Below are 11706 nucleotides of genomic sequence, written 5' to 3' on the forward strand. Positions count from 1 at the left end.
ATGTCTTAATAAAAACAAATTAACTTTTAATTTCCTACAGTGATTGCAATACTGACCAAATCGGAAAATGATCTGGATTGTTTTAACGTGCTCGTTGAGAGCTAATTTCCCCTTTCCGTGCGTTTTCCTGTCTTTTCGCTTTTTGAACCCCAGTTGCACAATTCTGATCGTATGTTTTAATCCCACTCTAAACTGCACAAAGGCCGTAAAGATGCAGCGTCTACCGCGCTATGCAAAACATATATTATGAAACTGCACTTCCCCGACCGTTAAGCAGGTAACACCGCAGATGAACAGCCATCAGCGCCCCCCCCCCCCACCCACCCACCCCGCCCCTCCCATTCCACGGTGCTATTTGGCCGGTCGTCTGTCCGCTGATATAAGTGCTGTTGCGATGGTCACGGCATGCCTATTGCCTAATTATAACAGAAATGTTACAGCTGCGCCGGCCCTGGCGATGTGTCGACGATACTCTATCAGTCGGCAATGCATGTTTCGAGACCAACGCCTCCTGATATGATGTTTATTATTTGAATTACTATATGCAGACGGCGCAGTTGACGGCCAGGTAGATAAAGTAATCTCACTGCGCCAGCGTATTACCTTCGCACCTTTCCTTGAACCAGCTGACTGCATTGGGCGTACGAGCCATAAAGACAGGTGGCTGACAGTTGACATTGCAATTAAAGAAGGGGATTTCTTAATTGGTCATTTATTCGCCATTCATTTCACCGTTTATTGACTTTTAATTGCTAGAAAAAGGAAGCGAAAAGAAAAACGACGATATCAAGCCAAAACGATATAGGTGATCTAGTGGTAGAATTGAAAAACGGGTTTTATTTCGGAGGAAAAATGCTGCCATTGAGGGAAATAGCTTATAAACGTAAAAACGCAGAGCTTAAAGATATATTTTGCATTGATTAGGATGAGTTGCTGTTTCAAATGTTATTTGATGAGCTCAAGCCGCTTCTCGACTAATCAGCCAGATGAATACATGTGTGAAGATGCAAGCTACCTTCATTTTCCTCATGAGATGACGCGTCGCATATACGTGTTCATTTGTATGTTCGAAGTGCTGAAGCGCAGCCGGAGGATGGAGTACCTACAACGCACAGACATGCCTGATTGATTATAGTAACCAAACCAATCGGTATGGCGCCAGGAGTCATGCATTATGGGCCTACGGCTATATCGCGTCGCTTTCTGGGAGCAGCGCCGGGCGCGGTGTCGCCAGCGTGCCTGCAGTCTAGACTGTGCCGCCATACAGCAGAGCACTGCGGGTGGCCTACCTTCCAGGTCCCAGCCGTAAGGGAGGCAGGTAGACCGCGCCGGCCGCTGAGCGGTCGGGAAGGGAGAAAGAAAGTCATCAAAGGAGCAATGTTGGGTATTTATTTCATTCCATATAACTACTACCTTAGTCGTTACATAAAAACTGGCCTTTTGCCTGCAGCAGCCAGTACCTATATACCTATATTTCGTTCCTGAGTTGTTATCCTGGGAGCGTTCAACGTACGGTATTTATTATTTATTGACGCATGAAGATCGAAACGCAGTTGCTGATTGCATCATTTGCGAATGCATGTTATTTATATTTCAATATCTCCTCATACACATAGTAGCGCCCATTCACACGCGTATGAATGCTATCAGGCGGAGAGTGATAATGAGGTCATGTTCGTCAGTTCACGAGGGGAAATGCGTAATGGAGGTGCAGAGCTCGCCGGGGCTACTTCCGCGCCTCCACTCCTCGAGCTGAGAGCATTCTGAAGAGAGCCGAGCTGCCGGAAATGGGCGCCTCTGCCGGCTGGCCGTCCACGCTGTAATACTCGTACTTGCCGCCGAGGGACGCCAGCCCGGGGGACGCGGGGACCACCGGCGAGGCTCGCCGCTTCAGAAAGCGCGAGACCATCGAGGGGTTGTAGCAGTCGGGGCCCTCATTCCCGGCCAGACAGGCGTCCGCACAGGCGGTGCCCTGGAAGAACCGGCCGTACATGCTCTTGCACTGGCCGCAGTTTCTGTAACGAGAGATGGAACGATTGATGGTTGGGTAACGAGAGACGTAAGCCTCAAGGAGCCGTCAACGTTCTTGGGAGCTCTTAGGTCTGACGTATATCTGAGAGGGCGTTGGCGTCTCCTTTTGGTATAAAATGAGGCCTTGAGACATAAAAGCGTGCACTGACGACCATCCCGCACCGATAGAAGCGGTGCTCGCGGACAGCCCGAGAATCAATGCATGTCTACATTGTCGATACGGTCCAGCGATTAGTGTTTATTTATTTATTTACTTTCCGGTCCGTAGGTCAGTCATGACAGCGCACTTCTCAAGTCAGTCATGTCAGTCAAGTCAGCCAGGAAGTCAAGTCCACAAATACTTCTTTTTGTGCAACTCGCTCAACAGTGAACTGAGGGCACTGAGGTCAAAATGCAGTTATTTTTGTCCCCCCCCCCCCACTCACCGGACGCAGGACCCGATGCTGGCCTGGGCCGGGCCGCTCAGCAGGAGGACGGCAATCGCGCCGCAGAGCACCAGCAGCGACTCGGTCTGTGGGAACAGGTCCCGTGGCGACGTGTCAGCGACGGGAGTAAGACCGGGCACGCTGAACAAAATGGGGAGTTTGTGGTATTTGATGATAATAAATGGCCAATGAGTCCTCCTAATTTTCGATCCTCACACAGACAGTGCAGCCTATACCCTGCCTATATCTTCGACTAGCTGCAGTATAAAAAGCAGGGAGGGAGCGTTTATGATTGCCTCTATAGCATGGGCTAAAGCTATGCAGCGATTTCTGATGAACAATGGACATTCAGCATGCATAGTGAATACCTAATGTTAAAAAAAAACATGTTGCTTGTTGCCCGAAAGCAAATATTTCTCAAACACCGAAATAAAAGCACAAAGCTGGTTGCACTAAAATAAACGCTTTTATCGTTCGCTAGTCTCGAATCTGATTATGGAGTATATGAACTTAATTCTAAAACATCTCTGAAGGGGTTAAGTCACAGAGCAGGTTGTACACTACATGAGCTCGACCTGACAGTTGACACATCCATTTAACTTTGTGAGTCACCTGCTTCGCTTCTTCCCTATTTAAAACTTTGACAGCTTGGTGTCGAGAAGTTGGTCGCACCATCGCACTAGGGTATGGTTACCTGCACACTGCACAGTGCACCTTCGAGCCAATCATGGCGCTACCTCTCTACATATTTGTTTCAGTTGGAGACATTCCGGCATTGTTATGTTTTTTTTTTTTCTGAGTAAAATATAATTGAACTTTACATTTCACGCATCCCAGTTTCTGGGATAACCTAGAGACTTGGGCTCTTCCGTGCATCATCTAGAAAAAATTCCAATTAATCCCATCTTGACTTCCTGAGTTTTCCTTGTTTTTCAACTGTAATCGGTTGGACCAAGTAGGACCGAGTCGCTATCCTCTGGGATGCATTAACCCGCGCGGGGCTGCCGCTGGGGTCTCCAGCCGAACGCGCGGGGCTGGGGGGGGGGGGGATAAATTTTACCCCCCCCCCCTGTTATCTCCCGAACTAATGGTCCGATTTGGAAAATGCAAACGCCAATCGAAAGCTCTCATCACGAACAACTAAAAACATGTACTTAATTTAAAGTTTGAGGTCAAGGTCGAGGTCAGGTCAAGGGTACAAATTGCAAGTTTCTACAGTATCGGCCTTGCACCGTAGTTGCCGAAGAATGGAGTCATGGACTGAGACCGATCGCCCAAAACGTGTTCTTAGGCTACCAAGACAATATTCGTTGCATACAATATCATTCAGAGGTCAAGGTCAAGGTCAGGTCAGGTCAGGTCAGGTCACCAAAAAACAAAATATAGAAAAGGGCATGTATGACACATGTTTTATGGGTCATTTTACTCATAGAATTCAATAGGCACACTCAATAAGTGATATGGACCACCTTTGGATGAATTTCAGGTCGAGGTCAGGTCAAGGTCAGGTCAAGTGAGGTCAAATTTTGAAGTTGGTTGTTAAGGCCTAAAAAGGTGTCTATCTGATGCAGTTTTTCACGGCGAATCGAATGGTGCTATTTTTGTTTCCGTACGAGGTCTAGAACTTCCAAAAAAGTCATTTTTCAAAAATTTGTGTGTCGTGACGTCATACAATTTTGAATAACTCCCACATTTTTGAACCGATTCTTCTAAAATTTGGTATGTAGGTGCACATAGACCATTTCTCTGACATATCTTCCGGTTTTTTCGATAGACTCAAAATTTTGGATTTTATAATCATTTTCCCAAAAAAGTCAGTTTTTTGAAAAAACTTAGGCCCAAATCCAAAATTTTCAAAAAACCGAGATAACCATTTGATAGACAAAGTAAAATTACATATAACCTTTTTTGTTACGTCTTTATTCCTTTAAAAATGAAGATGTTAGCGGCGTTTGAAATTTTGCCGTTTTTGAGGCGAAAATGGCGAACATGACGTCACTAAAACGTCAATTTCCCAAAAAATTTCCGACGGATTTCGCTCAAATTTTCAGGGAACGTGTCAAATTGATGTAAGAAAAGGTACTGAAAGTTTGGCGGCGCTGCGCGCCGCCGTTTTTAAGATATTGCAAAAATTCGCGAGGGGGTAAAATTTACCCCCCCAGCCCCGCGCGGGTTAAGTAAACATTCGGTCTGAACTTAAATCAGTGAACCGGTTGAATAATAGAGGTCTCGTAGTGGGTTCACGCTGTCGTGTGATTACATCGTGCAACAACCAACGAGTCAACAGGGTCTGCTCCCATTACCACTCATCAAATTATTCCGACTGTATTTCTTTTAAAAACAACAAATAAGAATAAGCCCCCCTGCCGATACCGCCCCGTGTGGCTGTCGGCTCGGCGGCCGTCTAACATTACCCCCAGACGTGGCCTATCGATATGCTGTCCGGCCGTATTACCACTGTTTGGTCCCAGCAGAGACGCGATACAGCCACTGTGGAGCACTCCGCGTCCGGTGTGACTCGGTTAGTGCAGCGGGCGGCACTGGCAGATCCATAGGGGGGCATTTGACCCTCCCGCAGCGCCCACAATTGACAAATTTGTGTCATTTTTCTTGCATAGAAGAAGACAAAACAATTTTAATAACAAGGCTCGATTGCTTGAAGCCGCAAAACAATGCACAACGAAGCGAAATTCGAAGAGCCTTTTTGAAAATGAGATGAAGTTTAAGGGGAGTGTGCAAACCACACCACCTTAAACCATTTTACTTCCGCTGAAACTACTCTTTCCAAAATGGATAACATAATGGATAGTTAAATGGTTCAAAGCTTATGCCCAAGCTCATATACATACCTATGTATGTATATTCAGGAATCAGGATAGGTGAGCGACTATGCCCCAAAGTCCACGGAGTAACTGTGATTATTGATGGCCATTACTTTCCTTCCAGTGGCCTGCTACACTCGCCCAGCTGAGCCCCATTGAGAGACAGTCACCCAGCCTCATTGCACCTGAAAGACGGCCAACCCACTCAGTGTTATACTATCTCTTTACCACATATGAAATGCTGACATTTTGTCGGGATTGACAGGGGTGGACGGTAGGGATCAAATAACTTCACTCAGAGGCAGAACATGACATTCCTGAGTTAGCTGTAGGGTTCAGGACATAAGATTTTTATCATGTGAGCATTTTAAGTCGGTATGCCTTTCTGGGAGAAGGCTGAAAGCACAACTTGTTAAGCAGTGCCTACGAGCCACTTTGAGCTCGTGAGCCTGACTTATTAAACAACTTATCCAATGGTGCACGCATGCGTTACACATTGGTACAACGGCTTACCTGAAAATCGATTCATCGGATGAATAGCGGAGTTGAGAGTTCAACGATTGTTACTCATCGGGAGTTGTCAAACCACGAGATATGTGGGGCCACCATCGGTTGAAATCATAGCCCTGCCTGACTCTGAGGTCTTCACTCAGATGCAGTTAAATAGACTAAGACTAAGTCACAAACAAAAATATTTTAAAACGTGCCGACAGCGAGAGGTTTGACTGGTTTGACCTGAATTTGACCCAAGTTTTGACTGGTTTGATCTGGCCTCTGGGTTTGACTCAAGATTTGACTGGTTTGATCCACGCCTGCTGAGGCCGAGAAGCAGAATCTGTTCTGCTCCATTAATCTTGCAATGTCTTCACACCTCGAGACTGCAACTAAAATCTTCAGTATTTCATATTTCTCCTACACGACGTCTTCTATAAAAAATATTGATTTTTTTACATAAACAAGAAAAATTGAGATGATCTGTCATATAGCAACGTTATATCACGTCCTTTTCCTTTAAGTTTCTGGATTTCTCCACATCTTAACGCATTTTGTTAACCCGCGCCGGCCGGTGCTCTGAGATTCCGCGCCGGGCCGGGGGGTGTCTGAACCCCCCCCCCCTTCTAACTCGGCTCCTGGGCCACGTAGCGACATGCGGTAAGCGGCAATCGAAAGAACGTCCAAAATAAGGACGAAAACACTTCGGTCATTTTTTGGGTCAGGTGAAAGGTCAGGTCACCAGAGGTCAGCAAAGGTCAAATGTCCACTATTTCAACATTTTGGAAACTGCCAACGGCTATCTCGGGAGCCGATAAAGCTACAGCGCCGCAGAAAAGCGCATTCGATAGCCCTTTTGCAGACCTTTCTGAGTAATGTTCTCAGATTTGACCTCAGGTCAACGGTTTAGCCTCCAGAGGGCAAAAACTCCAAAAATAGCCGTTTTTACGAAAAACGTTTTTTCGGCAATAACTTTTGACTCAAAAGAGCCACGACATTACTTTTGCCACCATCGTGTTCCTCTCGTCGAGACGCGTCGAATGAACTATAATTTGACCTCAGGTCAAGGTCATGACCTGACCGGAAAAGGTCATGTTGCATATCAGTCGATCTGCAACGTCGAGCCGAACACATCTAAGGCGTTTTCAGCGCTCTAGCACGTCTCTATCAGAAGTTATTAGCGAAAAACGGTTAGATTCTGTTCGTGACCTGAGATGACCTCGGGGACATAACGAGGGGTCACAGTTGCCATTTTCCGGTTCAGTGTGTCCATTTTACCTAAATCTCGACGTTTGAGAGTGTCTAGAATAGCGTTCGTGCAAAATAGACGCTTTTCAATTTTCTCCCATTGACTTATAATGGAGAGGTCGCAAAATTGACCTGACCTTAGGTCACCGATATCAAAATTCCGAGATATACATTTTATAGATAATGTTGCTCTAATCAATCGCTGAAAGTTTCAAGGCAATCGATCAATCGGTGTAGCTATGACGAGCATTCTTATTTTCTTCTGAGGTGAGGTCACTTGACGTGACCTGGTGACCTGACCTAAGGTGACCTGGGTCTGAAATTTCCACAACATGTGCGGAAAAGATGCGCGAACAGATGTGCCAAAAACGGCGGTGCTCCGCGCCGCCGTTTTTGAGATATCTGCGATAAACCGCAGTGGGGGTGTTCAAACACCCCTCCCCCGGCCCGGGGCGGATTAATGAACCCAAGACGTTCCATGCGTGGTGATTGAGTCAATTTTGTTTCGTCTTAAAAAAAAAAAAACGATTTTAATTTTTGAATTATTTGCTTTGAAATCATCTGTTAGAGCTCTTTTTAGCAAATGGCTATAGAAAATGACACATGGGTACCTAATGCACATTTCGTGAATGTATCTCGAACCTGCATTATTCCTTTATCGCATTTCTTGTTTTTGTTTTTAAGCACGGAAGAGTTATCCATTAAGCGACTTGGGTACTTTGTAATTTTTGACAAATTTATGTTGAATTAGTGCTGGGACGCCTTTTGTTTTTTACTGTAATCGAATAAGAAATAGGTTTAAGATCGCTGTTTTAGAGAGGTGAGGAATACCATTCGGTAATTACGTGCACCTCCCGTTTCAAGGTAGGTACAGGGCTCGCGGGTTTTAGCGGTAGGTTTTGCACCAAGAAAAATTAACGTACTTCAGGCTATATCTTCGTCGTTTTAAGGTCTTAAGTGTTTGAAGATGCGATCGACTTGTTGGTTCACAAGCCGGCCATGATCGTAAAAAATGGCTTCGTCGTAGATCGATTAGTTTCTGAAATATAACCGGAAATGTAAAAGTGCAAAACCTACTGCTTAATCTCGCTAGAGCCGTACTTAGATGTTGGAGACTTGCACTGTTATTGGGTGTCCGGAAACGAGAAATATTACATGTTAACTTGTCCGTGCCTCTTACCCTGTGCATGTTTCTCTGGTGGTGCTCGGTGGTGGAGCAGCCAGCCGCAGCGGATGTGATGACACAGATGAGGTGCACGGCGCTCACGGGGCCGCTCTCAGCTGCTGTGCACGTGTCGACAGCGACGGAGCACACCTTATATGGAACGTCGGCGGCGACGCCGCGCAGACGCTGTGGCTTTGGGAGATGGTCGGACATTGCGACCTCGGACATAGTCGTTCTCTCATAAGAAAATTGTAACATAACAAGACCATTGCCACCCTTTTTAGAAACAGTACCAACAAAAACCTTATTTACTATACTTTTTGTTTACCCCCAATCTCAATGATCTGTATCCGCCTATGATTTTTGAAAATGCATATTTTTAGGATCCATGTGAATTCCTGGTTCATTCTCTATTGATCGGCAAAAGTTGCGTTAAGATTGGTTCAGAAACTTAGCCGTGATAAACAGTCTAAAATGTATCTGCAATTTGCCCGTTTTTACCCCCCTCTACCCCCCTATTGACATTTTTTAATTTCTTTTTTAAGAAATGTAGGGGAAGGAGGGTGAATTGCGCCACCTTAAGGAAAAACGCTAATTGTAAGAAAACCGCTGGAGATATAAGCATGCACTGGTAACCATTTCAAAGAGGAACTCATTGGCTACGATTTAAGAGCCTCCCGATCAATTAAGAATGTTTCGTTTGCTTCTGACAGCTGCTTTTTCAGAAACATGCAAAAGGGCGCATTTGCCAACAACTGCTGTAAATTGCGCCAGGGGGATGGCGCAATTAGAACCCAATTGCGCCCTATACTTTAACATGGCTAATCGAATGAGACGAAATGCATACGCCCCGGTATTCTAATGTCATTGCGGCTTACTTAAACATTTATAATGTTATTCAGGCTGGATAAATAATAAATGTAGATATAAATCGCGATGTTTTTTGCCCAGGTAGATAACTTGACATGTGTCCGTACGCTTGTAAACGTGCAACGAAAGCGTTTACTGTAACCGACTAGATATATGTGAACGTATGCGCTTATACGGTTAAATTTTCATTCGTTTCTCTCAAAATTAATAATTTTTTTATCGTTTCGACAACTTAATGACATCAGTTTTTACCTTTTTATCATAGCTGTCACCTCTCACGCCTGAGTCCATGTTGAAAATGTATTTTGTCAGTTACACCACAAGTTCGTAGCCTAAATGGCAGCTGCATTATAAGTTTGACGAGAGAAATAATTTGCGGACTGACGACAGCGGGTTGCTCCCCTGCCTGCTTATTAAACTCCTTCTTTATTGCAATCAGTTAATGATGCATTCATACTGTCGTGATACAATAGCTACATCATTATTCTATTTGCGTCCCCCTGGCGCAATTGCCATGGGCGCAATTAAAATTGAGGTACTTTTTAATAAAAGCGTAGAAGTTATCCACGGGCGTAGGAACGTCATGAAAAGTGGGTGGGCCACCCTGTCAAGGGGCCTCCTTTTCCAGGGGGCCTCCTATTTTCAGAGGCCTCCAACTTTTGCCTCGTCCTGCTGGCTGCTTTCAACTATGACCTCCAAATCTAGCTTCTGAGATCGGGCAGATGTACCCAGGGGCGAACAGTGCGGAAAGTCCGCACCATTTTTAAAACTTATTCCCCCTCCGATTTTTTTTAGAATCTATTTGCCGCAAGCGGCGCATGACCCCTGAAAACCCTTACACAAGATGTCTTCCTTGTTTCCCAGGTGCCCCCATTAGCTTCATAGGCGCCCTCTTTGGCATATAAGTGCCCTATGTATAGTCATCAGAGACATCCCTATATGTCCCACAGTCGCCCCGTTGTCGCATACAATGTGCGCTTATCATAGGCGTCTCTCTTTTATGGACACTTGAAGGCGCCTCTCTTTGCCATGCCGGCGCCCCTGTTTCTTATGAATGCACCCCCATGGGCCATGGCATTGATCAATTGCTGCAGACCTCTATTGCATGTGGACGCCCATATATGTAGGCCTCAGAGGCGCCCCTCTTTCGCATTGAGGCGCCCCTATCGGCTTCATAGGCGCCCCTCTATTGCACGTAGGTGCCCTACTGTCTTAGAACCGCTCCCCTTTGGCATGCAGACGCCCATCTTTCGTACGGAGGAGCCGCTGTGGTTCTTAGAGACGGCATGGTGCTCCCAGACGCAGATGGGGCTCTCGGAGTCGACAGTGTGGGACCTTCAGTCGCTGATGGGTGCCCGCCAGATGTGGACCCTCGGAGACGCCGGTATGGGGCCCTCAGAGATGCCGGTATGTGGCCCTTAGAGACACCGGTGTGGAACCCTCAGATACTTCAGTGTGAAGCCTTTTATACAATTGCTGGTGTGGAGCTATGAAAACTTTGACTTAAATCCCTCAGAGGCCGGTACATGGACATTAGAGCTCAGTGAGAGCTCGTGTGGTGCCTTCAGTGGCCTTGTGGAGCCGTTAGACATCAACATAGTGCTCTCAGGAGCCGGTGAGTCCTCAGAGTCACCACGCCGGTGTGGGGCCTTCAGAGCTCCGAGATACTGGTGTGGGGCCCTCAGAGGTGTCGGTGTGGGTCCTTCAGATGTACCTATAGAGCCTTGAGATGCACAGGTGTGGTGGCCCACAGAGGCGCCGGTGTGGGGCCCCCAGAGCCACCGATATAGGGCCCTAAGAGACACTAGTATGACCCTCAAAGGCGCCGCTGTGTGGCGCTCATAAACACTGGTGTGGAGCCATCACAGGCGGGTGGAGCCGTTAGAGGCCGGAAAAGGCCCTTAGATGCCTACAAGGAGCCTTCAGAAGCCGGCGTGGCAGCCTTATGGGGATAAGCGTGTCTACTTAGGAGCCCTTGAGGTGCTCTCATGAGCTCTGTGGGGCCCTATCGAGCCGAAATATGGCCACGGCCAGTTGCCGCCGCATAGCTCTTCGGACTATCATTCTCAGGGGCCTCATCTGCCTAGTTTGAATAGAAGGGCCTCTCAGACCATCAGTCTCATGGGCCTCCTCTGGCTAGCATAAATAGAAGGGCCTGTTAGCAGACTGGTTTTTGATTCACCTTTTTTGGATCGATTCAATCATTGATTCATTTGATTTTTGTTTGATTCAATCACCGTTTAATTCCTTCAAAAAATTTAGTGAATCGATTCCTTTTGATTCAGAGAATCAAAAAAAACCATAAAAGGAATGATCCAAGTTCATGAATCATTAATTGTTTTGATTCAATCAGCCCTGATTCCCAATGCGTTTGATTCAATAATGGCTTGTGAATCAAACAATCCTGACGGTGAATCAAACCTTTTTGATTCAACAAATTTTATTTGATTCAATCCAATCGATTCAATCACAGATGAATCAAAGACCAGTCTGCCTGTTAGACCATCAATCCTAGGGGCCTCCTCTGGTTAGTATAAATAGAAGAGCCTCTCAGACCATTAATCTCAGGGGGCTCCTGTGGACAGTATAAATAAAAGGGCCTCTCAGACCATCAGGGGCCTCCCTAGAAAAGTGTAAATGTGGATAGAGGGCC

At 46.2% G+C, this 11706-nt stretch overlaps 1 protein-coding gene across 1 annotated transcript; it reads right to left on the minus strand.

The window, feature by feature from the left end:
- Positions 1–1369: 1369 nt before the first annotated feature.
- LOC122388373 lies at positions 1370–8396 on the minus strand. Its single transcript, XM_043379406.1, has 3 exons — positions 8199–8396; positions 2457–2542; positions 1370–2015 (listed from the first exon to the last, which is right to left on the minus strand). The coding sequence occupies exons 1-3, from the start codon at positions 8394–8396 to the stop codon at positions 1727–1729; spliced, it is 573 nt and encodes a 190-aa protein (XP_043235341.1). The 3' UTR covers positions 1370–1726.
- Positions 8397–11706: the final 3310 nt, after the last annotated feature.

Source organism: Amphibalanus amphitrite, unplaced genomic scaffold, assembly GCF_019059575.1.
Source record: "Amphibalanus amphitrite isolate SeventyFive unplaced genomic scaffold, NRLGWU_Aamphi_draft 000320F_arrow, whole genome shotgun sequence".
NCBI lineage: Eukaryota > Metazoa > Arthropoda > Thecostraca > Balanomorpha > Balanidae > Amphibalanus > Amphibalanus amphitrite.

What these genes read in the sequence shown, in the direction of transcription:
- LOC122388373 (XM_043379406.1), bottom strand. Translation starts at nt 8,396, where the DNA reads ATGTCCGACCATCTCCCAAAGCCACAGCGTCTGCGCGGCGTCGCCGCC. An exon ending in ACCAGAGAAACATGCACAGG is followed by an intron (nt 2,543 to 8,198) that starts GTAAGAGGCACG and finishes CTGTTCCCACAG; the next exon opens with ACCGAGTCGCTGCTGGTGCT. An exon ending in AGCATCGGGTCCTGCGTCCG is followed by an intron (nt 2,016 to 2,456) that starts GTGAGTGGGGGG and finishes CTCTCGTTACAG; the next exon opens with AAACTGCGGCCAGTGCAAGA.